The sequence below is a fragment of the Berghia stephanieae genome, chromosome 8 (assembly GCF_034508935.2).
Source record: "Berghia stephanieae isolate SIO BIC M18660-M18661 chromosome 8, UCSD_Bste_1.3, whole genome shotgun sequence".
NCBI classification, from domain to species: Eukaryota; Metazoa; Mollusca; class Gastropoda; order Nudibranchia; family Aeolidiidae; genus Berghia; species Berghia stephanieae.
In genome coordinates, this window is record NC_088367.1 from 35,963,205 (window position 1) to 35,990,023 (window position 26,819).

The following is a 26,819-nucleotide window of genomic DNA, read 5'->3' on the forward strand; positions in this document are numbered from 1 at the left end:
GAAGTCGCAACTGCTATCACTTCGATTGCAAATAGGTCTATCGAGAATGCAGACATTCCAGCATGCTTTATAAGGAAGCTTTAATTACTCCACTCTTGAAAAAAAAATATAGACAGCGATCAATTAAAAAACTACAGGCCAGTATCGAACCTTCATTTCATTTCAAAATTAATAGAGAGACTCATTGTCAAAAGTCTCAACAACTACATTAATTTCAACAATCTGCATAATGTTTTTCAATCCGCCTATAAGCAATCACATAGCATAGAAACAGCACTTTTCCGTGTCCACAATGATATTGTCGACCTACTTGACAAAAACGATAATGTAATACTACTACTGCTGGACCTAAGTGCCGCGTTCGACACTGTGGATCATGCGATACTACTAGACCGAATACAGAGGCTCTTTGGAATCGGAGACAAAGCTCTAGAATGGTTTCCATGCTATTTACGAGATCGGTCACAACGTGTTCTCATAAATGATTCCCTTTCACCACCACCAAAGCTGCAATTTGGCATTCCACCGGGTTCAGTGCTTGGCCTTTATATTTTCACAATGTACACAAAGCCCTTAAGCAACATCATCGCGACCTTCTGTCTCAGCCATCATCTGTACGCCGATGATACCCAGCTATACACTGCCATTTCATCAAAAAATATTGAAGAAACAAAAGAGCGACTCGCAGCATGTCTAGATAACGTTAAAGCATGGATGACAAACAATAAGCTGAAATTCAATGAGGACAAAACTGAGCTGATTGTATTCAAAAAGACAGGAAAGGATATACTCATTGACCAACTGTCCTTCGGCGAATATGTTATTAAAAATTCCAATGTCGTTCAAAACCTGGGTTTCTTCTTTGACACTCATCTAGACATGTGTGCACAAATAACAAAGTGCTGTCAGGCGATACATCACGCTCTCCAAATGATATGCAGAATACGAAATTTTATTGATGACGAAACATGCAAAGCACTTATCGATGCCCTTGTTACCAGCCGCATGGATTATTGTAACTCTCTGCTGTACGGCCTACCAAAATCATCGCTGAACAGACTACAGTTGATGCAAAACAAAGCCTTGTGACAATATAACACCGGTCCTCAAGTCACTACACTGGCTTCCCATAGAGAAAAGAATAAAATACAAAATCGCATGTTTTGCTTAAAATTTACTTCACCATACATCACCTGAAGACCTTGAATGCTTTGTCGGGGAATATAAACCAACTCGATCTCTGCGATCCGGCAGTTCTTCGCTATTGAAGAAAAACATCCCAAGAACAAAGTTTGCTGAGCGTGGTTTTGCATTTTCGGCTCCAATCGTATGGAATTTTTTGCCACCTAAAACCCGACAATGTGAAAGTCTACCAGTCTTCAAACGGCATTTAAAAACCGATCTTTTTCATCATGCTTATCGTGATGCTATATGAATTTCGAACAAGATGTTTGTGACTGTTGTAGTGATTTTGTAGAACATGTGTCATACTAAAAAAAACTATTGTAAAGCACCCCTGAGCACTATTTGTGGATATTGGCTCTATATCAAATAATAATAATAATAATAATAATAATAATAATAATAATAATAATAATAGTAATAGTAGTAGAAGTAGAAGTAGTAGTAGTAGTAGTAGTAGTAGTAGTAGTAGTAGTAGTAGTAGTAGTAGCAGCAGTAGTAGTAGTAGCAGTAGTAGTAGTAGTGATATAGTATTTTTATCATCATCGTCATCATCATCATCATCATCATCATCACCATCATCGTCATCATCATCATCATCATCATCATCATCATCATCATTATTATTATTATTATTATTATTATTATTAGTAGTAGTAGTAGTAGTAGTAGTAGTAGTAGTAGTAGTAGTAGTAGTAGTAGTAGTTGTAGTAGTAGTAGATGTAGTAGTAGTAGTAGTAGTAGTAGTAGTAGTAGTAGTAGTAGTAGTAGTAGTAGTAGTAGTAGTAGTAGTCACAAAGTGTGACACTTCTTAAATTATGTTCATAAAAATACGTTATTAAATTGCCGAAAATGTTTATGTTGCTATGCATTCAGTACATTGTTTCATCACATAGAATTATTTCTTGAATTGTTCTTGCTTTTTTATATTCAGAATTGAAATAAATAAATTAAAAAAAAAAACAAAAAAACAATGTGAAATTGAATGTAAGCTTCAGTTTAATATACGAAAACAGAAAAAATGACGTTTCGGGTTTCCCCTTTATCAACAAATCAGGATGAATGAAACACTACAGACGAATGAGATAATATTAAGAAGTTTCACACTTTGTGATACAGTAGTAACGTGTCTAAAACCGGTCGCACATCTTTTCGGTAACTTGTGTGATCAATTATCTTTATCGTTATTTATTTCAGGAATTCTCAATGAAAATATTTTGTCCTTAAGTAAGTCCTTCTGAGGCACTTGGGCTCATTGTAAGACAAATTAAGTCCTTTAGAGCCTTGTAGCCAATGGTGCAGGAGTTATTCCGGTTTCAATAGCGTGAAGCGGACAATTAACCTATTTGTTTGAAAACCTTTGCACAGGACGCTAGTCTATCGCAGATTACTATCCCAGCTTGACAGGTACCCTTTTACACCTGAATGGAGTGAGTGATTGGAGTAAATTTTCTTGCTCTGGGAAAGTACAAATTGGCCTCGATGGAATCGAACACAAAACCTCTGAGTCCCAAAAGTACAACGCGCTAACCACTCGGCCATCCTGTTTCCTAAGCTTTTAGACTCGGAAATTATTCATGTTTCTGTAGCGTTGAGCAAACAGATAACAGTTTAAAATTGTAAAAAATAAAATTCCCTTTATTCAACCCATAGGGGAATTTTTTCTCTAGGGTCTATTCCAAGGGAAGACTGGAATAACCCAGGCGTCAGTCGCAGTGCAGCGCCGCAAATTGAGCTAGGGCGAGGTGACTTGCTCAAGGCCACACAGCGCAGCAGCGAGCTATCGAACCTGGTACCTTTCGGTTGCGAAGCAAAGACCGTACCGCCGAGCCATGCTGACCCTCATTTATCGTCGTCAAAGATTACTTTCATCAGTGAACTCATTTGCACCTGGGTAAAGTGAGGTGATTCCAAGAAAAACATTTTAGGATAAGATCGGAGACCACCATAGTCTATGGAGTTGACCCTGAGCAATCTTTGGGTCATTAAAGGAGCACTCAATAGTTTTCTCTTTCCATTTGTCTTTTTTTTTTCTAAGTAGTAAAGCACAGAAACATGCTACTTCTATTTCATCCATATTGATAATGCATTTGCACAAGCGATACGAGAGGTGTGTCCTGGGGCAGTCCTATCCTAGTTCGGTACCTGTTTTGAATAGAAGTTTTCTTCAGTGGTTCAGGACAAATTCGTCCCAGGACAGTCCTGTCCTAGAGCAGTAGTGCCCTTAAGCTCCTGAAACAAAACATCAGTCAGAATGAACAAGTTAGGGGGCTAATCAAGCACGAGATGCGGGGAGTAGAAGACATACCGCACAAGTCTGCTGACTGTTAAATCAACGATTATAGCACCATTGGTCCACTTTATCGCTACAACTCCGGCTCTATGAGCCTCATGTAGATTACATACATTGCTATCTGCGCACTTAGATAGAACGCTGATATGCAGAGTAGTAGGCTACTTTCAACTTTCTCAATATTGGAGCTAGGGACTCAATCACTGTTGAATTGACAGTGGAAATAGAATTTTATGTATGGCTGCAGTCGAATCATGTTCTTATTCAATTCCCTATCAGCCATAGAAGGGAAAAGTTGTGGAATATTTTAGTCAGCCACTTTAGGTTTCAAGTTTATTTAGTCTTATGCTTTCGCCAATTGCATAGGAGCGTGAAAATATAAAGAAAAATTTGAAAAAAATTCACCAGCCTGAGTTAGTTTGGTTCTTTATTTTACACAGATATCTTTTTGATAATCATTAACTTCAACATTATTGTCGTCATTGCTGTCATCGATGCGAACAAAAAATATAAATGTTTATAAATATTAACCTCATTTTTTTCATTGCTCCGGTCCTACTAATTGCCGTCGGGAGGCGTCTGTAGTCCGCCTGGAGGCCGTTTAAGGCATCTTTAAGCCACCTGGAGGCTCTCAGAAACGGCCTGAGTTCAGCTGAAAGGCTCAGAGGAGGCAATTGAAGCTGCCTGTAGCCACCCGGAAGCCGTCTGGTGTCCTCCTGATGTCATTTAAAGCTTTTTGAAGCCATCCGGAAACCCTCAGAGCTGTCCGAAGCCATCCAGAAGCAGTCAGGATCCGTCCGGAGGTCAGTGGAGCCGTCTATAGCCCCCCCAAAAGCCTTCTGGATAGGTCCGGAGCCGTCTGCAGGCCGTCCAGAGCCAAAATATTCAATGGGTGTAGAAAAACGTTTGATTGTATGTGCTGATGAAAAAGTAAGTAGACTAGTTGACAAAAATATGAAGTAACAACGATATTGAAACAACAAAACAACAGTTAGAGTCTAGATATATTTTTTGGGAAACAATAGATAGATAATGCACGCAAACAATAACACATGTTAATCCTTTCCAACTCCCAACCGCACCAAGATCAAATACGTTACAGCTTGCTTCTCACACTACCCGACGCCAGATCAAACGACACCCTGATACTTTCTCAATTACCCAAATGGCCGTTAGATCAGAAGACCCGATAGAATTTTGATTATGGGCGACGGTTGCAAATTGTTTTGGTTTGAATCTTGTAAAAAATTCGGCGGAATTAATAATTTATGTATAAATTCACTTTCACCTAATCGGAACAATGTTGTTGAAAGATCTATTTTGAATTTCATAATATTTTTGCAGGCTGATACATATACTACCTGATCAATTGCATTTTCATACAAATACTACATGTAAGGTCAAATTATTTGTAAACATTTGATTTTTTAAAAACTCTAAAGTCTTGTTGATTAAAAAAAAAACAACACATATTGTTATAGATTTTGTCATTAAACATATTGTGAATTTCCAGATATTATAAAGATGAAAAATGATCTTACTAAAAATTATCATCATTATCATCATCACCACCATCATCAAACAGGATACATGCAATTAAAATAATAAACATTGGCCGCTCCCATCTCCTCTTCACACTCTCACAAAACACTGCCAGATCATACGAAACATCGAAACCTTAAAATTAGCGGAACCTCAACGAGATCAAACACTTCCTACATCAAGGAGTCTATCTCGATGACGACGGCGATGCATTCACAACAGACAATTCACAATTGCATCACCATATTATGTTATGGTCGTTGGATTGAATCCTGTTTAGAAAATCAACAATCTTTAGTTATACGGGACATTTAGATTTCAACTCATCGGTGGAAATGGTGTTGTTGAAATAGCTCAACTTTTATCTCAATTTTTTTAGCCTATCAGGTAGTTGGTAACTAATTTATTGAATAGTTGACATCGAAGTAGTTTGACTCCAGTTATTAAGAAAAGATATGTGTCAAATGTGGTATCTTTTTCTACAACCTTATCAAATATTTCAAATTTAGATAATTTCAAATGTAGAAATATCGTTCTTAATATCAGAAATATTGTAACTTATCCGCAGAAAAAAAAAAGAATTTTGCCCACATTTTTTATCGATCACGCCTTCCGACCTACGGACAGGGGTTGAAAAATTAGGAATAGGCAGAATATCGGCCAGCCTCCGTCGACTACTAGGAACATACGCTCCGAATTTGCTATTATTTCGCTTGACGAAGGTCACGCGGGCAAATGCGATATCTCGGCCATCATGCAACCGGTCCCAGTGGCTACTGGATGGCTCCGGAGAGTTCTAAGAGGCTCCAGACGGCCTCCGGACGGCTTCTGAATGACTCTGGGATGCTCCAGAGGCCTCCGCGCGGTTCCAAATGGATTCCGGGCTGGCTGCACAAGACGGTTCTGAACGACCTCCAGACGGCTCCGGGCGTCTCTAAGAGGCTCCAGACGTCCTTCGAACGGCTCTGGGGGACCTCCAGACGCTATATGAGACTCCACATGGCCTTCAGGTGGCTCCAGGCGGCTCCAGGCGGCCTCCGCACGGCAATAGATGGCTGAACGGTATATGAGACTCCAGGCAGCCTCTGAACTGCTTCTCAGTGGCTACGGATGGCTTAGGCCGGCTCCGGACGGCTCTGATGGTCTACGGATGGGTTCAGAATGCTTCAGATGACCTCTGGAGGGTACCGACCGGCCCTGTACGGCCTCCGGACTGCTCTAGGAGCCTCCAGACGTCCCTCGGACGGTACCAGTCGGCTTCAATAACCTCGACACGGCCCCTGGCTGCTCCGGACGGCTCCGGACGTTACTGACAGTCTCCGACTGGCTTCAAAATGCTTCAGACGGCATCCGGGTGGCTCCAGAGGCTCCATACTTCAATTAATAGAACCGCATTGCTCCCTTCAACGGGAACAAAGAAAAAAATGGAATAAATATTTATAAAATTCAACATCGTAGTCGCCATTGCTGTCATCAATGAGAACAAAAACTATAAATTTAATACAATTCAACCCATGGTTTTCTTTTCCTTGAAAGGAAAACGATCTGTCGCGTGATAAGTGTCGAAACTATTAATCCCCGTCCAACCTGAGTCATCGTTATTTTTAACATTTCTACGTTTGGACAACGTCATCAGTTTTTTCCGCAGCTTGGTGTTTTCACACACGTCGATTATGCACCACACTTGTCTGACCTGTGGGAAAACGAGGAAGATTAAAAATACCAGTAATTCTGAAATTTTGTATACCCTTTTTAATGGCTCTCAAATTCATATCTATTATTATTCATTTCCATCCAAGCTACACACCTAATTTGGAAAAGAAAAAGAAAATAGCAATGAATTGAATTTCATTGTATCAAAAACAAAACAGTAGTTATAATTATTTCGCAATTATTTTTATTTTATTCCAATCAACCTTATCGCTCTTTTCTTGACAAACTTCTAAAATATTTTTATCGATCACCAGTGGTGAGCTAACAATAATATGATATTTGTTTTCATTTTGCAAACCTATTAAATTTTCCATTGATTTCTATTGTGATATTTTCTATAGATGAGATGCGATATCGATTTGTTTCTTCACGTATTTCATATTGTCATCGATAGATGCTATAAAGACGCACTGTGTGTGCACTAGTAGAAAAACAATGTCTACAAACTGGTTGGTATCCAATATCTAGTACAGCAGATTGCAACTAAAACTCGTAAAAACGAATGGTTGCATATATTATTATAGAATATACTGTGCTCCATTGTCCACTTATTATTTCGATGAAATACACAACCACTGATGTAAACTATTTTTTTTCTGCTTAGGGTCCCTCTTTATCCCTCTTTCCTGTTTTATACGATTTATATCATTATGATTTTTTCTTTGCCAAATACGCGTACATTTGGAATATAATCTAAAATTCAAAAGGTTAATAAAATGTATTATTATAAAGAATTCTAAACCAGATGCTTTTGTTGTCTAGATAATAAATAGAATGTCGTTATTTAGAGACAATACCATTCACTAAATTTTATAGTGTTGACAATTGAATGAACTTTTCCCTTTGTAATTGGCAGATTATTTTGGACTGCAAACAATTTATTCTAAGAGGAGTAAAAAACAAAACAAAAAAAAAACAAAAAAAAAAACAATATATCGGAAGAAAGTATGGCCGGGGTGGGAGGGAGGAGGTGGGGATGGGAGAGTGGATGGGCGGTGGAATGGAGGATGGCGTTGGTGGCAAAGTGAATGGTGTGGGTGGGAGAGTGGCTGGTGGGGATGTGAAAGTGGATAGTGGGGTTGGAAGAGTGGATGGTGGTGGTGGCAGAGTGGTGGTGGTGGTGGAAGAGTGGATGTTTGGGGTGATAGGGAGGGTCATGGGACTTGTTGGGGTGAGAGGTAGGATGATGAGGGGGGGGGGGGGTGGATGGTGGAGGTTGGAGGTAGGATCGTGGAGGGTGAGAGAGTGGGTGGTGAGGGTGGGAGTGAGGATGGTGGGACTGAGGATGATGTTAATGAGGATGGCAGGAGTGAGGATGATGAGGGTTGGAACCAGGATGTTGGGGGTGGGAGAGTGGATAGTAGGGGTTATAGGATCAATACTGGGGACGGGAGAGTGGATAGTGGGGGTGGATGAGTTTATGGTATGGACGGGAGAGGAGGATGGGATCGGAGGGTGGATGGTAGAGTGGAAGAGTTGATGGTGGGGTGGGGAGTGGATAGTGGGAGTGTGAGAGTGGATGTTGCCTGTGGGAGAGTGGATTGGGATTTGAGACAGGATTAAAGGGGATGGGAGAAATAAACGTGTGGGAGTTGGGTGGGAGAGAGGATGTTTGGCTGTGATGGACGGTGGGGTTGGAGAGTCGATGGTGGGGGTGAGGGGAAGGATAATGGAGTGTAGGGAAGTTGATAGCGATAAGAATGTAGGATGGGAGAGTCGTTGGTTGGGTAAGGAGAGTGGATGGTGGGATTGGAAATAAAGATGGAGGGGTGGGAGGGAGGATGGTGCGGGTGGGAAGATGATGGTGGTGGGAGAGTGAATGATGTGGATGTGAGTTAGGACGGCGGGTATGACGAGTAGATGGTGGGGTTGGGAGCGAGGATGGTGGGAGTGGAAGAGTCTTTGATGTAGAGTGGATGGGGGCTGGAATGGAGAATACTGGGGATGGGAGTGAGGATGATGGGACTTGGAGCGAGAGACAGGAGGGTGGGGGTGGGAGAGGAAGGGGGGGGCGGGGTTGATAGAAAGACGTTGGTGGAGGAGGGAGGGTTGATGCTGCAAGGGGGGGGGGTTGATAGAGAGAGGAATGTGAGGTGGCAGAGTGGATGATGGGATTGGAGAGTGGATGCTTGGGGTGGGAGAGTGGATGGTGGGAATAATAGAGTGTATGGTAATGGTGGAAGGGAGGATGGTGGTGCTGGGACAGTGGATGCCGAGGATAGGAAAGTGGATGAGGGGAGTGGTAAGGAGGATGGTGCGGGTGAGAGAGCTGATGGTGGGGATGATTGATAGAAGATGCTTGGGGCGGGAAGGGCATGTTTGGACGGAGAGTGGATTTTTTGGGGGGAGGGGGGGGGGGAGTAATTGAGGGATGATGTAGGATATGGGAGGGAGGATGTTGGGGTTGGGATGACAGAGAGAATGAGCTGAGGGCGGAGGTAGAGGCGTTTAATGGGCTTTGATAGTATCTGAATATTCTTTTATATTCATCTAACAATTTGGTATTTATTTATAAACTTTACTTGATGTACTTAAATATATTATCAATAATATATAGGGTAAGAAATTTTCTGATGAAATATTTTTGGAATATGCAAATTAAGCATCCAAAATGACCGCCGTAAACAAAAACTAAAGGATATTTTCAAAACAATATCTCTGGGTTTTTTTTATCAGTATATTTGTTTCCAATTTTGAAAAGTGCTCATGCAGAACTTATTTCATGTCCTGACTGAAATACTCCCCCCCCTCCGACCCCAGGATTATACACATCTCCTTCTCTAGACCCGGTGTTGTCTTGGAAGCCTTTCTTGATTGCTTGAAGGATCTTTCTCCGCTTTTTACGGGAATCAAAGCTCTTTCGTGATAAGCTCTGCAAACGCTTGTTATTTCTATTGCATGGCATCTTGAGAGTCAGGGTACTTGTTGCCACACCAAGCTTTTCCATCAGACTTTTCACAGAATCATATTCATAATTTAAATTTGCTTCTTCTCAATACCACATCCTTTGATATTTTTACCCGTTCTGTCCATGGACGGTTGCTACACTTGAATCATAAATCAAGTTAGAAACCTTGTTTCGATGACAGATCTAGACCACATGATACAGTATACTCCCAACAATCTGGACATAATCATGGATCTACAAATACAAGTATCCAGGGCAGCAATATCCAATAGAAACCCCCCCCCCCCAGAAAATATTCATGAATTTGTTATTATCACCTCCATCAGGGAAATCACTAAACTAAGAGCCAGATCTAGATCTAGATGACGATTAATCACTATCGACATTTAGTTTTTTAGTCACCTCATTCGTCTCCACACTATTTTCTGACCACTTCATATCATAACACCTGCGCTTTTTAGTCCTTTCCCTCTCTTTTTATCACCCATTATTGACACAAAGTATGGAAGAAAATATAAGCAATAATTATGAAGAGCATTTCACGAATGCGTAATCATTTTAAACGAGCTATATTTAAGATTGAAATGGAACCATTGTCATAGGTTTGGATGGCAGTATTTTCAGAGAACTCTCACCTACAAGGAAAGCTTCCTTGCATGTTTCACTGCTAAAAGGTGTCCAGTTTTAATAGAACTTCACATACTGAGCTCAAACTTATATGTTGATAACTAAATATAAATAGATAATATAGATGAATGAATAAATAATTTATATAGCGCCTAATCACCCATGTTAATCGAGCTCTGCGGTGCGTTACACAATAAAACTGTTTAAAAAACAACAAAAAATAAAAAATCACGACAATACATAATAAGCTTGAATATAGAAACAAAATCTAAGCAACATCTATTTCATAAAAAATAAGCCTTCCGGAACAACTCGGTCTTCAGACATTTCCTGAAGGATGATAAATTTTAACAGCACTTTGTCCCAGGACTGAGTAGGTTCCATAGGCATGGAGCAATGGATGAAAAGGCTTTTATTTGACCAAAAGTGGATTTTGAGGTGGTAACCTTTAGAAGTTTGGACTGAGATGATCTTAAAATTCGAGTGGGTTCATATTTTTAATCGGTTTCTGCAAATATTCAGGTGCCAATCCATCCAGACATCTGAAAACATAGCACAATATCTTAAATTCTATCCTAGACGTCACAGGAAGCCAGTGCAATTCCTGGAGAACTGGTGTTATATGATCTCTTTTTTTTTTCTCCTTAATTTTATAAGTCTAGCCGCTTTATTTTGAATTTTTTGTAGTTGATGAATTAATCTTTGACAGCCACTGAGAAGGGCTGCTCGTAATAAAATAATTAAGAAGCATCTTTGTAATATCCTCATCAATATAATGTCTGATTATTCCAATGTTTCTAGTTATAGTTATAAATAATAACGTTAAGTTGAATGTAAGCTTCAATTTAATTACAAAAACAGATCAAATGAACGTTTCGGGTTTCCCCTTTATCAACAAAACAGGATGATTGAAACACCACAGATGAATGAGATGATGTGGTAGTGGCGTAGTTAAGATGAATAAACAAAACATTGGTTGGCAGGAAATAGTATGCTCCTTTGTAAGGAAGCACGAATTAAAATAGAATACTAGATATTTCTAAAAAGTGTGCAATTAATTAAGTGAAAAGAGGGGAGGATGGGAGGAACTGTGTAATGCAGTTTAGAAAGTGAAATATAAAATGAAATATAAAAACGTGTAGACTATTGTTGGAAAAGAAATATAATGGAATTGAAAATAAATACAAAAAATATAAAAAATAATAAATAATAATAATAAATAAGGGATGTCGGTATAAGTATTATTTCTTCAAGCTTCGAGCAGCAACATTTACACTAGTTATAGTTACAACATTGACATATTTTTAAAACATGATCTTCCATGGATAAACCTTGATCTAAATACACCCAAAAACTAGGTTTGATAGTATTTTCACCCACTAGTATCTCGTTTGTTGATATTTTTGAGAGTTGATTCATTCATTCATTCATCCCATGATCTGACGATCGTCGGGTGGATACATGGGATGCTGCTCACACCACTTTCCGCCATTCCTCTCTATTGTTGGCCTGAGGTGGGCACCAGTGGGGAGTGAACTTAGTACCAGGGGAGATGAACACAAGTGGGGAGTAAACCAAGTCTGTGAGATGTGGGTGTTACTGGGGAGTGAGCCTATGGATAAGGAAGAGGACACTCAGAGGAGAGTGAACCCGAGACTAACTGTAGTTGACACCAGTGAGGAGTGAACCTGGGACAATATGTCTAAATCCTGTAATCTTTGCAATCCACTTTCATAGTCCTGGGCTTACTCCCCACTGGTGCCCATCTGAGATAGTTTAAGAATTATTTTTCACTTGTATCCATCTCTCACTTTCCCCGGGTTTATACTCTATTGGTTTCTATTAAAGTCCAGAGTTCGCTCCCCACCAGTGTCCACCAATTGGTAGGTGTTCCAGGTTCCCTCCCCACTGGTGCCCGCCTCCTTAGCCTCTGGTTCACTCCCCACTGATGCCCACCTCTCCTAGTCCCGGGTTCAATCCCCACTGGTGTCCACCTCCCACAGCACAGTCCCAGGTTCACTTCCCAATTGTGTCAACCTCGGGTAGTCGCGGGATCACTTTCCATTGGTGTCAAACATCCGTAGTCCCGGGTCCACACCAAATTGTGTCAACTTCCCATAGCCCCATGTTCACTCTACACTGGTGCCACCTCCCATAGTCTCTAATTCACTCCCCACTGGTGCCCTTCTCCATTGTCTGGTTCACTATCCACTGGTGCCAAACTCCCATAGTCTCTGGTTCAATCCCCACTGATGCCCACCTCCCATAGTCTCTGGTCCAATCCCCACTGGAACCTGCCTCCCATAGTCTCTGGTTCACTCCCTACTTGAGTGGATTTCGGTAGATTTTGGTAGATTTCGGTGGGTCTAGGTAGATTTCTGTGGATTTCGGTGGATTTTGGTTTTCAGTAGTACTGAACAATAACGAATGAAATCCACCTCTCTCTCTCTCTCTCTCTCTCTCTCTCTCTCTCTCTCTCTCTCTCTCTGATTGTTGTTATTGTTTTTATACCACCAACTGGGTGACTAATTATCACACGATTTCCCCAATCAGATTTTAAACATTTAAGTTTACACATAGTTCTCTCTGTTGATTCTATTAATCAAGCTGTAGAACAGTTGGTATTTTACAAAGGCACATGCCATTTATAGTGCAGTTCGCTACGTTTACCAATCATTATTTACATTATTTTTACATTATCTCGTCAAAATTTCATTTAAGTAATTGCAATTGTGTTGAAGTACATGAGTCCTTCCATTCTACGTTGTTAACTTTTATCAATTGACAACTAATTCCCATGTACTTACATAGTCTTTGGTAAGCATCTGACAAAACTGCTGACAACTCATCATAGGATTGAAGTAAACGCCAATGACAGGAGATGGGATGATCGTCATCACCACCACAATCATAATGATGCAACGTGCTGGTCTCATGCTTAGGCTTATTTAGTGTTGTTGTTGCTTGACTTGTGTCCACTTATTTGTCTTTGTAAACATGGGAAAGGCTCTTGAAAATAAACTTTTACGTTATACACGAACCAACATGTGCGTATATATTTCCAATCACACAAGACCTTTGACAGTGTTCGATGGAATCTTAATGTGAATGCGTGACTTCACAAAGTTGCTCGTTTCTGCTTTTTGTTAAATAAACAGTTTGACATTGTAACAACTGCTTTTGCTTTGACTTTCAAAGATTAGATGATGATAATGTAGATTTATCATCAAATCTCCAAGTGCAAATAATGTGGATGTTCTTTATAACAAAGTTCCCTTCTACAATGTAACGGAGTCCAAACGGCCTGATGAACCCAGTTGTGTCAGCGGTTTGTAGTTTCACCACAGGAGTGTTGTCAATTTTGAAGTTTGGGAGCGATGTTTAACTGATGACGCCTTTCAATTACACAATTCTTTTCCTTAATGAAAGTGAAAGAAAAAAGGCATACTAAATAGGCTCGTACTAAATATTGTAACTTGAATGAGGAAAATATATGTTCATGGTTTGACTATGCAAATGCGGTTGACAATGCTTTATTTGTTCCCCAGGATGATCAAACATTTAGAACAAATTACATTTTATATAGTGTATGTCATGCTTTTTGTGTAGTACTACTAGTAGCACAATTTTATTGACGGTCGAATCTGAATTACATTTAAATTGACCTTTTTATTCAAATAGGAAAATAGAAAATTGTGTTTTTAATGTCATACCTGTCAAAGACAATGCCGAATTGCCATGAACATCATTATTTAAAAAACAAAACAAACCCATTCCCATTCCCATAGGGGAAATTTTTCTCTCGGGTCTATTCCAAGGGAAAACTGGAATAACCCAGGCGTCAGCTGCAGTGAAGCGTCGCAAATTGAGCAAGGGCGATGTGAATTGCCCAAGGCCACACAACGCAACGGCGGGTGATCGAACTCGGTACTTTTAGGGTACGAAGCAAAGACCGTACCGAGCCACGCTGCCCCCTATGCAGAAACATTAATTCATTACAAAAATAACACAAACACAAAAATCATAGATACATAAACAAAAACAAGCAAATACAAAAAAGAAGACAAAAACCAAAGAAACATAAAACAAATTAAAACAATTTTAGAAAACTCCACAAAAATAATGGACAAACGGGAAAATATTTAAAGCAAAAAATAATAAAAGTATATTTATAAAAGAGAACAGTAAATCTGAGTGTGTGTGTGTGTGTATGTGTGTGTGTGTGCGTATGTGTGTGGGGTTTTTTTGTGTGTCGTCTACAGGGAATAGCCGACTCATTTCTGCTACTGCTAGGAAAATTAGTTCCAGGGGCGGTTTCTGGTTGTTTATTTAAGGCGGCATGGATCGAAAACATTCTCTCACTGTACTCATGTGTAAAATGAGTAGGTACTTGACCAGAAGCAGTGTTGACTGTGTTGGAAGAAAATGTTATCTCGCCCAACAGGCATCATGTCTCGTCTGCATGTTGCTTTTGGCTTAGGAGCCCTTTTTGAGCTCACTCAGCGGAAATTGCGCAATATCAATGTTCTAGTGGGTTTATTTTTTTAGAATGTGTGTATATTGTGTGTAAAAATAAAATGGGAAGGGGAGGGGGGGGGGGGGGGGGGGGGCATGTGTGGTTTGAATTTTAAAGAGATGTACTCACGTAACACTGGCATTTACCATGGGCATATATTATGTAAAAGGGGTCTATTTGTCAATTTTCCTCTAGATCATTGAAGTCTATGGATCCTTTCATTGTTGTTTCGGTATGGATTGCGATACACGTCTGTGCATTGAGATTTGTGAATATCATTTTTTTAAAAAGAACAACACGACAACAGCAATTCGACTGCCAAATAAAATTTCTTTCTTCGAATATCAACTGTGATAACAGTCATTAATAGAAGGAATAGAAAATCCAACCTCAATGCACTACTTATCTACTCCAACGACAATAACATAACTATAAGTTGAACTGCTGTGTGTGTGTGTGTGTGTGTGTGTCGGGTTAATGGACTTGGATTCTTATTTATAGCATCATGGGGCTCTACTCGGTGAATGATTTGTGTAATATTCTTATTGATGATTAACATCCATTTGAGAAAAACGAATAGCATAAGATCTATATTTATTGTAATTTTCTTCATCCGTATGGTTTGATTACAACAAACCTGTTCTTTTAATGATAAAACTGATATGGTTTTGACTTCTCCCAAGTAAGGCCTCAAGGTGTGCAAAACTAAATTTGCCGGCCTGACCTAGTTATTTTAGCAGTAAAGAGTATCAGTTGTTTGTGGTGGGAAGTGGATAACCGTGGTTTGAAAACAGAAGAAAACAAATCTTTTATATAAAATACTTAGGCGGCCTGTTGACTTTTTGGCTCATGGTAGTCCCCATCCCCCACCCTCAGCTCATTGTCGCACGTCATCTCGCCTCGCGTGGGACAACAAGAAAAAGAGAGCCGTCTGTGATGACGCACAACCTTTGTTACAGGTAGGTACCAATCATGGCTAGAAAGGCGGGAGAGATGCGCGAGTGTTAACGAAAATCAACATTGGCAAAAATTGAGACAAAAAGGAGTATCTGCTAAATTTGAAAATTATAGGGCGGCACAAAACAACTTTGCTCAACAGACCGACCGCCAGTGATTAGTTCGTTAACATTTTATCCTTCTAGCGAGACTTCTAGATTTTTGCGATTTAGAGTCACTTCAGCTCAAACCGGCCACAAATTCTTATTTAAGTTACCCTCAGTAAACTCGTAACTGCAAGTCACCAATTTGACTGGTGGTGTAAACTGTTGTCTTAAAATGATCACTAAATGATCATTAAATGGTCGAATCAAGACATCTACCCTTAATCCCCTACTTTCCAAAACCCGTCTCCAACCCTCGAGTTCCTTTTCCGCCTCAGCTATTCATGAGTGGGGACCAACAGACCCCGAATCAAGACTGGAAGAACCAATAACCGATCTGAGGTGAATGCAGCTATATTTTAATCTATAGTCAACCACTGCTAGTCTGAGTCACCCTCTCCTATGCACTCTTAAAATCCTCCACCTTACTCCTCCTCTCTTCATATCCCCCCTTTCACTCATTCACTATTTCTTCCTCTATTCACCCATCCCCATCCTTCTATCCATCTCTCCACCCACCTACAGAATCTAGGACCCGCCTGGACGCCCATCCAACTTGCTCACTCGTCCATCGCACTCAGTGCCCTCTCCCTCTCACCGTCCCATCCCCACTTGACCGTCTCCAACTCCACCAGTTTTAATTTCTTCTTTCGGGTTGCATAAGCCCAATCTATTTGTGTTTATTTCTTTCTCTAATCTTGCGGATATACGATTCCATCATCATTCATTCGATAAGTTTCATTTTCATATTTACTTCCTTTCCCTTTCTCACCTCTTTCATTTTCTTCTAATAATAAAAAGATCCCCCCCCCCTTTTTTTTTTAACCCGATATTAAGTCTCTCCAAATTACGTTAAAATTACAAATATTCTTTTTTACCTTTTCCTCCGCCTTCATCTCTACCTTAATACATACCTACCTACACACTAACTCCTTCTACCAGTCTTAGACCGACCACTCACGGAAACTTACATTCTCTCTCTCTCTCTCTCTCTCTCTCTCTCTTTCTCTCTCTCTCTATCTATCTATCTATCTATCTATCTATCTATCTATCTATCTATCTCTCTCTCTATCTATCTATCTATCTATCTATCTATCTCTCTATCTATCTATCTATCTATCTATCCATCAATCTCTCTCTCTCTCTCTTTCTCTCTCTCTCTATTTCTCTCTCTCTCTCTCCATCTATTTCTCTCTCTCTCCCTCTATCTACCTATCTCTCTTCCTCTCATTTTGTTCATTTATATATATTTGGTATAATATACTAACCATCTAATCAATCGCTCTCTCACCCCCATCCCCATTTTAAAGACTTTTTTGCAGTTACTTTTACTATTTATACACATACACAGACATACGCACACAGACACACATACACAAACATATACATATCCTCTCCATTCTCTCTCTCTCTCTCATTCTTTCTCTCCCCCCCCCCCCTCTCTCTCTCTCTCTCTCCTTATCTCGCGCCTCTTCTGGCATCCACACTCGACGCCCTTTCCTCACATTAACTTTATTTCCACATTTGACAAAATGTGATATTTTGTAAATTTACATATTTGTGTTTGTTTTAACTGTCTCCTGACGAAGGCCAAGGGCCGAAACGTTGTTTGTTTTGTGTTGTTCCCTTATATATGAGTCACATCTACTCACTTTATTTTTTTCTCTCCATTTTATTGGCTCATTTAGGCACCTCTAGCTTTTATTTCCCAACTAAGGCCCCGGGAATTGACACCATCAAAGCAGAGGAGCTAAAATGTCTAACTGAACCACAACTAGTCGCCATTGCCAATATGTTTAATGGAATGTTCGAACATAAAACACATCTTGATCTCGGCTCCGGTAAACTAATTCTGTTGAATAAACCAAACAAGACAAAAGGACCAATAGAAAATCCAAGACCAATTGTTCTTCTTTCAACACTTAGAAAACTGCTCAGCATATTAACACTCAACAGAATACGATCAAAGGTGGAGGAATATCTGTCACCAACACAGAGCGAATTCAGAAAAGATAGGAGTACCAGTGACATTGTATGGGTTCAAAGGTGGTTGAAAGCCAGAACTGAAAAATACAAAGAATAGTTCACTATATCGGGCATTGACATGAGCTCTGCCTTTGACACAATCTGTAGAACAAAGCTTTTGAAGGTACTAAATTCATTTCTCGAAAAAGATCATATCCGACTAACAAGATCACTACTGGCAAATACGTTTACATTTGGTGCGGAAACAGTTTCACTATTAACATCGCTGGGAACTCCCCAAGGAGACAGTCTGAGCCCAATACTTTTTACTATATATTTGGAAACAGCACTAAAAGAATTAAGACAAAAACTCCCGATACCTCAAATCCTTACCCGCGAACTGATTTACGCAGACGATGTAAATATCATATTTGATACAGCAGACCTGGCGAAGCAGCACATACCAATAATATCAAATATTCTGCGACATTGGAATCTAAAAGTCAGCGAATCCAAAACAGAAATTACAGTGGTTAGCAAGAAACAAGCGGAATGGAAAAGTGTAAGAAAACTCGGGAACTTAATTAATGAGAATGAAGCTCAAACTGCCTTCAGAGTACTACACATTGTTTGAAACAGGACGAACATCATAAATGAAAATAAAAGAATGTGCCTTTATGAAGCGCTAGTCATGCCAATCCTTATGTACAACTGTGGTACGTGGGGTCTTACAAAAAAGAATTTGGACACCCTGGACTCCCTTCATCGCAAACAACTGAGACGAGTTATTGAGGTACATTGGCCAGACAAAATCAGTAATGCAGTAATTAATATGACAGATGCAGAGTACAACCAGTCAGTATGCGTATAAAGAAACAAAGATGGAAACTGTTCGGACACGTGCTTCGACAAGATGAAAATATTCCAGCACAAACCTCAATGGATGATTACTTCAAACAAGGAGCCAAATACAGAGGGCGTACACCAACTTCACTTCCAACATTGAATCAAGGTCTCAAAAATATCAAATACATTTAGAAGCAACAAACGAAGAACTGATTTCAACAACACAAGGAAACATCCAACTGCCTCAGCACCTTTACACACAGGATGACATTCTAAAGCTAAGAACACTTGCACTCGATTTATGAGGCAAAATACTAACTGGATAATAGAAACAGACTGGCAAACTCGAAGGGGCACACATTCACGGCATGCGTCCATAGAGACTGCGAGACCATATTCATTCATTCATTCATTACAGAGGAGAATACTATTTCATGCCCATCAATGTTTTTGTTTATTCATCTTAACAACGCCACTACCACATTTTCTCATTCGTCTGTAGTGTTTCATTCACCCTGTTTTGTTGATAAAGGGGAAACCCGAAACGTCAATTTTATCTGTTTTCGTATAGTAAATTGAAGCTTACATTCAATTTCACATTGTCATTTAAATATAATCAAAACATCAATCCATACTTATGGTTGAAAATTTAAAATACAAATTCAGAAAATGACGTCATTAATGGATCAACAAATGCTCTGATGAAAATGCATAACTTTATAATAAAGGAACAGAAGGTATATAAAACCTTTCGTCGCGGATTTTAATAATTTGTGGAATAGATAAATCAAAACGGGTGATTGCATTTGTCCAATCGGGAAAATACGTTTGTTAACAGAAAACACATACTTATTTGTGAGTCATGCTGGAACTAATTTCATTTTATGTCCAATCGGAAGATTAAGTAGGCTATGTCAACATACGTTTGATTCATGCTAACCGCTCATTTTGAATAGAATACATTTTCCTCCTAAGGTGTCATATGCAATGCCCATAAATGGTTATTATATATATATATATATATATATATATATATATATATATATATATATATATATATATATATATATATATATATATTGTGTTTACTTGAAAAAGGAGAAACGTCGTTTGTTTTGTGTTGTTCCCTTATTTATTATGAGTCAGATTTACTGCATTTATCTTTATCTCAATTTTTGAATAAGACGCGCGAGCGAGTGAAAGTCGCTCGTCACAGATCCATGGTTACATTAAATAGGTTGGTTCAGAAATAAATCATTGATTTGTATTTTTTGCAAGACACTTTCCCATCATGTTCTACACGAGTTAGATTCGGCATTTGATAGACGAAATCGAAAGCGTGCGTGTGATATGTACTTTCAGGAAATCCACCTTTTTTCTACTAAATGATACGTTGTGACTTATGCTTAGTAAAATTAATAGGGGCATGAAACATTTTACTATCACTATTTATCTTTATTTATACTAGTAAATTTCGTGGGAAAGAGTAACTTTTCATATCTCAATTCAATTTTGTAATTTGGTTACTATCACTGTCAATGAATGAGGACAGATTTGTAATCCATGTTGTCCGTGAAACATGATCGATCCGCTGATACCTGCTCTGATGATATATCCGTATGGCCCAACGTTTTCCATGTTGGAAAGACTGGTTGAGCAAGAAATTTTTCCCACATGTGACCCATTTATGGGCATTGCATATGACACCTTAGGAGGAAATTGTATTCTATTCAAAATGAGCGGTTAGCATGAATCAAACGTATGTTGACATAGCCTAAGAGAGAGAGAGAGAGAGAGAGAGAGAGAGAGAGAGAGAGAGAGAGAGAGAGAGAGAGAGAGAGAGAAAGAGAGAGAGAGAGAGAGAGAGAGAGAGAACAACAAGTAGATGAAGTAATGAGATTAATTGTAAACCGAGAACGTCATGTGATTTGCAACACCTCTGTTTTGTTTTCATTTAACCTGACTTGAGATAATTGTCGGTATTAACGGGAAATAGTAGTTGGGTGTCGTCTGTGTAAACATGGAACTCAATAAAATATTTGGAGATGATATCACCTAATGGTCTGATATAGAGGTTGAATAAAGAGGGTCCCAGAACTGAACCCTGTGGTAAACCAAAAGATAGGGTTCAATAAAGGAAAGAGATAAACTAAAAAAAAACAACCCAAAAAAGTTAGGTTGACCTAACTCAGTAAAATAGGTGATTATGGAATTATTCTAAAATAAACTTAGCTTTAAAATATCGATGGCGTCGCGCGCAAACCGTCTAAGTCCGCGATCGGCATGAAATCGTTTTATTGGCTTAATTCATTCTATACCATACGATACACCATGACTATTAATATCTAAGAAAACACGGAACTCTAAATTGGCGAATTTGACATGTGATCATACCGTACAAGTCCATTGGGTCTTTAAATTGCCGGTCTCAAAACGTCTATCTCCGTTGTGATTCCTTCTTGATGGTTTTAACGTCAGGTGATTGGTCTCATTTACAACAATGCCTTTTCCTCAACTTGATGAGTTAAAAAAAATCTAAGCCAATAGCATCATTGTTTAAGTCATAGACCGGCTCATGTATTTATTTGATCTTTTTAATAATGTATCCATTTATCATAACATCGTACTCTCATTTCTTGATATTGATTTTGAGAGGTATACTTCAAATGTAATGTTACACTGTTGGCATAATGAAATACACCCAAGAAAAAAAATGTTTCTTAAAATTCTCTAAAAGCTATTAAAATACATGGACTGATATTGCTCTAATAGCTTTTGATCTCTGTCATTATTGAAGATAATTAGCTCACTTGTTTTGTTTTACTTATGTCAACTGCTTAACGTCATGCTGTCTTACACCCGTGATAAACGAATGCTTCAACTCGGTTTAGAGACTCAGATGCAAGCCAAAAGACGAAAGCTTCTTGAATCACCTGATGTGCAATTGCACAGAGAAACCCTTGAGCCTTTTCAGGACATTCTGAATCTATCTGTCTCGGAATTGTTGATGTACAATCTGACATGGATATTTAGTTTAGTATTGATGAAGAAATGTTTAACTTTTGTAATATTAGTAGTGGTGAGAGGAGAGTGAAAGCGGTAAAGAAGGTGATGAGATGGACAGTGAGAGGATCAGAAATGATGAGGTGGAGAGAGACAGGGAAAAGATGATGAGATGTACAGCGGTATGGTGTAAGATGAGGTGGACAGTAACAGTGGTAGGGCAGCTGTAGGTAGGGTGGAAGATAATGAGGTGGACAATGACCATATTAGTTTGGAAGGTTAAGAGGTGGATAGTGACCATGGTAGGGTGGAAGGTTAAGATGTAGACAGTGACCACGGTAGGGTGGAAAGTGTAGAGGTGGCAGTGACCATGGTAGAGTGGAAAGTGAAGATGTGGACAGTGGGGAATACGATGAGGTGGACAGAGTAGGATGGAAGGGGATGAAGTGTGAGGGAACCAAAAGTAGAAAAATCTCGAAGAAATATTTGAACAAACGCTTAACGGAGCAAGACAAGGCTTATGTTGGCAGAAGATTAGACAATGAGTCAAATAAATATGTTCAATCATTAAAATAGGCAGTCTCAATGGTGGGTCGATGCTCGTGTAAAGCACAGTATCACCAATGCAAGAAGATAAGTGGCGAAGACCGAAGCAAGATATTTAATGAGGTGTGGCAGTGGATGAGTTGGGATGAGAGGAATGTGTACAGCGTATGCTACTTGTTCCTGCACTGAAAGCTTCTGCACTGTATACTAAACTAAACTGCAGGTGCATATTTTTTAGTACTCAATTTATAATTAAGGGACTGATGACTGTCTTTCCTGTCTCTGGAACGAGACAGTGGGGGCATTCACTGCTAATGAGTTTGCGAAATGTTTATATGAGTTTAATGAATAAAAAAGATCATTTTGATACAGTCACCGTGATCTCTGATGACCCCACTTATCAAAACTGTAACCGTGTGTTAGCCACAGCTCTGAGATTGTTTTGCATCAAATATGAAAAGATTTTGGTGTAAAAAATCCCTGAGCGGGGTTACACGCAGATGAGGTGGATAGCGTACATGCGACAGTTGAAAGACAACAGAAGAATGCTCACGTCTATTCACCTCTTGATTACGTGCAATTGATAAGGTCAGCAAGAAGGAAGCCACGTATCTATCAAGTTAAGTACTTGAAATTCCAATTCTTCAAATACTTTGAAACATTTGGCACAGAAGAGATTAAAAGTATTAACCCTGGAGCTGGGGAAAAAGTCACAGACATTTGTGCCTTAAAATAGTGTCCTTTTGGGTCAATTCATTTATAATTTAATTTTCCAGAGGATTGGGCAAATCTCAAATTAGGGCGTGGGGATCAACTCCCTTCCAGTAATAAATAGTTTTTTAATGAATATTTCAATTGTGAGTTATTATCTGTTACACAATTCACTTTAATAAATCAATCTGAAATGAATTTAAAGATATTTTGCAATTTTATATCAAGTGTTTCAAGGACAAAGACTACATGTTCCCATGCTAGATACTTCAACTGGGGTCTCCCGCTTGATCCCTTTCTTTTGGGTGTTCAAAAGAGGGAGGGGGGGGGGGGGGGGTTCGCAGCATCTAAGGACAAGATCATTGTAAAACGTCTGTCATTTACTTTCCATCGTCCAATAGAATAATTTCCTCAAGCACTTTCTTCTATTCTTTAAGCTTCCTGTGAGTGTTAGACGGTACTTTTATAATCTACTGTGTCGACTGACTATTGATGTAGGGTTTGTGCAGATCGGATACGTAAAGTGATAATAAAACACTTATATAGCGATTATCCGCGAATACCCTAAGCGCTTCACGATTTACCCCCCCCCCCCCCGGTTGAAAACATACACAGAACACAATGGAAATGACACAACGTTAGTTAGGCGTCTTACAATTATTCGGACAAAGACGGAGCTGTCCTTATGGCCAGGTACTCATTTACACCTATGTCGAATGGAGTAATATGTGTAACGTGCCTTAATTGAGGACACAACACCCAGCAAAGACAACCACAAATAGTAACCCATCTGTTGATTCAGCACGTCTGTGGAAGCTTGAACTTCATTTAAGACGAGACTCACTGACCACAGAGCTAGGTTCCACAATTCTAAAAAATTGCTTGATTCCCCACTGGTCAATTCGTTTTTTAAAGATATAAATCGAAAAACAAAAGTATTGCAAGTTGAAATAACCAGTCTTACAATGTCCATACGTATTGCAAGATGCAATAACACACGCACAATCCATCCAAATCCCATGCAAAGGACCACAACTCTCGTTCACAAACCGTCTAAGTCAACAACACATCAAACCGTCTAAGTCAGTAACACTTTGTCGACGTGCAAAACGTACAAGTCCGATAAATAATGAATGCACAATAAAAGAACCAAAATTATAGTATCAGTGATTGTATTAAGTCATAATTGGCTTGAATTAGCCTATTAAAATCTGAAATTGATATTTCGTTTACCAATTAACGGTTTTATCGCTCTCCCGAAAAACTACCTCTTCTGGACATAGACGGTTTGCGCGCGACGCCATCGATATATTATTTTTATCTTATTTTAGAATAACTCCATAATAATCTCTTTTACTCAGTTAGATCAACCTAGTTTTATTATCTTTTTTTCAGTCATCTCTTCCCTTTATTTTAAAAGTAACTTTGAAACGCACTCTTCCTCTCCAGCTCTCTCTCTCTCTCTCTCTCTCTCTCTCTCTCTCTCTCTCCTTCTCTTTAACTCTGGTTCCCTCTTTTCTTTCTTTCCTTCTTTTAAAAAATTATATCTTAACAGGGGAGGAAGCAGGTCAATAAAAACACTATCGCCATATAGAATTCTTTAATAACACCTCCTACCCCCCCCCCCCTTCCCCCGGCCTATCGTATGCGTGATTTATATCGTTATCGGTTTACAATTAATCTCATTACTTCATCTACTTGTTGTTCTCTCTCTCTCTCTCTCTCTCTCTCTCTCTCTCTCTCTCTCTCTCTCCGTCCCTCTCTCTCTCTCTCTCTCTCTCTCCGTCCCTCTCTCTCTCTCTCTCTCTCTCTCTCTCTCTCCTTCCCTTGCACACACACACACACATACACACACAAACACACACACACATACACACACATTTTTACCTATAATGTTTTAATCATAATGCAAATGTAATGTAACATATTTCCTTTTCTCGTTTATCAGAAGGAGGCCAAATACCGAAATGTCGTTTACTTTGTGTTGTATTTTTTATACTCCCTTTATTTTACTATACAAGACAAAAGTACATAGATAATGGAAACAGACGGCATAGATCCCAAATGTGAGACGGAAATCAACGGGAAAATATTCATTTAAAGCTTTTCTCTCTTAATCTTAAGTTTGAGATTCATTTCCAAACAACCCCCAAGAATTTTCTATCTTGATATATCATTAAAATATTATTACAATCAATTTTACCAAAGAAACTGCATCTAAAAAGTGAGAAATCTTGGAGTTGTTTTTGATAATAATTTGTCTATGAGCAAGCAGATCAGTGCTCTCGGCAAAAGCATGTATTTCGAGCTGTCAAAAACAAAACCAATTCGAAACTATCTGACAACTAACGTATCAAACAGCTCAAGGTTTCTCTAGTACTGTCAGAAATGGACTATTGTAACATACTTCTCTCTGGTCATGCCTGAAGAGAGTCTCAGAAAGCTACAGTCTGTGCAAAACTCAGCTGCTAGAATTGATTTGATGAGAAGAAAAACTGACCAAGCTACTTTGCACTGGATTTCCGAATAAAACATTTAGACCATGGTTTTTAAATGCTTAAATGGCCCCTACTATTTTTCGGGCCTGATTAAAAAGAAGCCTCTAAAGGAGCTCCAGCGACACCACATTGTTAATCGTACCAAAGAAAAATCGCTCTTTCGAATTTTTTGGCCCAAAAGTCTGGAACGCTCTGCCCAGGCACATCAGAGAAAAGCAAACAATGGAAACGTTCAAAGCGCTTCTTAAAAATTCTAAGTCGAAAAATACTTTACTCTTAGGCCTTATTTTATAATCTGTGTCACGCTAATTATAATTATGCTGTGTTTTATTGTTATTCTTATCCAATGAATTGTATTTCTATTGTAAAGCGCTTTAGATGCAATTTCATAGAAAGCGCTATACTAAATGTACATTATTATTATTATTATTATTATTATTATTATTATTATTATTATTATTATTATTATTATTATTATTATTATTATTATTATTACCATATTGCAAAACCAACATCGCGTTTTATCAACGACACTATGACATTTTCAAAAACATGTTTACTTCTTAGAATTTGATAAACATTAATGCATTCAAAATTGCTATCATTTCAGTTGTGTGAATTACTGGCAGATTATGTGATCTAAGAAACAAAACAAATCCCTATTTGCATTGACGGCATTGATAACTGTCAATGTACAATGGTGATGATAACTTACTCACCCTCTGGTTCACCACCTGGCTGATAAAACACACTTTTCTACCTCTCTCTCTCTCTCTCTCTCTCCACGTCGATCCAAGTATTTATAGGCTATCGCCTCACACTCTCTTTTATCCATCAAAACTATGTCCATATACAGCACCGCTTCCACCGTCCCACGCCTCTCTCTAGTTTCCTCACCCGATCTATTTATCTATCTATCTATCTATCTATCTATCTATCTATCTATCTATCTATCTATCTATCTATCTATCTACCTATCTACCTACCTACCTACCTACCTACCAACCCACCTACCTACCTACCAACCTACCTACCTACATGCCAACTTACCTCTCTATATTTATCATAGACATGACTAGGCGCCAATGCCGCTCTTTTAGTTTCTAAAAATATTACCCAAACAGTCATGTGCAGAACACTATCCTTCTCATACAGATTACTGGGTCTACGTCGCTGATGTTGACTTTGATTACCTCTTTTTCTCTATTAAAAAAACACTCTCTTCATAATTTTTGTTATTTTAGAGGTTGCTATGATAAAAATAATTATCTCATTCAGTGGCGACGGCTGATGTACAACTTAGGTTAATCACTCGATTAATCATGCTTAATATTAATAGTTGATTATGTCTAAAACAGCCGCATTTAGA

At 38.9% G+C, this 26,819-nt stretch overlaps 2 protein-coding genes across 2 annotated transcripts; one reads left to right on the forward strand and one right to left on the reverse strand.

Moving 5' to 3' along the window:
* The first annotated feature begins 558 nt into the window (after positions 1 to 558).
* On the forward strand, positions 559 to 1,089 carry LOC144978994 (uncharacterized). The gene has a single exon (XM_078925614.1). The coding sequence runs from the start codon at positions 559 to 561 to the stop codon at positions 1,087 to 1,089; it is 531 nt and encodes a 176-aa protein (XP_078781740.1).
* Positions 1,090 to 3,884: 2,795 nt separating this feature from the next.
* On the reverse strand, positions 3,885 to 26,233 carry LOC144977840 (uncharacterized). Its single transcript, XM_078923247.1, has 3 exons — positions 26,170 to 26,233; positions 13,073 to 13,683; positions 3,885 to 6,710 (listed from the first exon to the last, which is right to left on the reverse strand). Exons 2-3 carry the CDS (start codon positions 13,199 to 13,201, stop codon positions 6,525 to 6,527), a joined length of 315 nt encoding a protein of 104 aa, XP_078779373.1. The 5' UTR covers positions 13,202 to 13,683; positions 26,170 to 26,233; the 3' UTR covers positions 3,885 to 6,524.
* Positions 26,234 to 26,819: the final 586 nt, after the last annotated feature.

Bases quoted from the DNA above. Each gene is read 5' to 3' on its own strand.
- LOC144978994 (XM_078925614.1), top strand. From the start codon at position 559: ATGTACACAAAGCCCTTAAGCAACATCATCGCGACCTTCTGTCTCAGC.
- LOC144977840 (XM_078923247.1), bottom strand. From the start codon at position 13,201: ATGAGACCAGCACGTTGCATCATTATGATTGTGGTGGTGATGACGATC. The intron at 6,711-13,072 runs GTAAGTACATGG...GTTTTCCCACAG, and splicing joins AGATGCTTACCAAAGACTAT to GTCAGACAAGTGTGGTGCAT.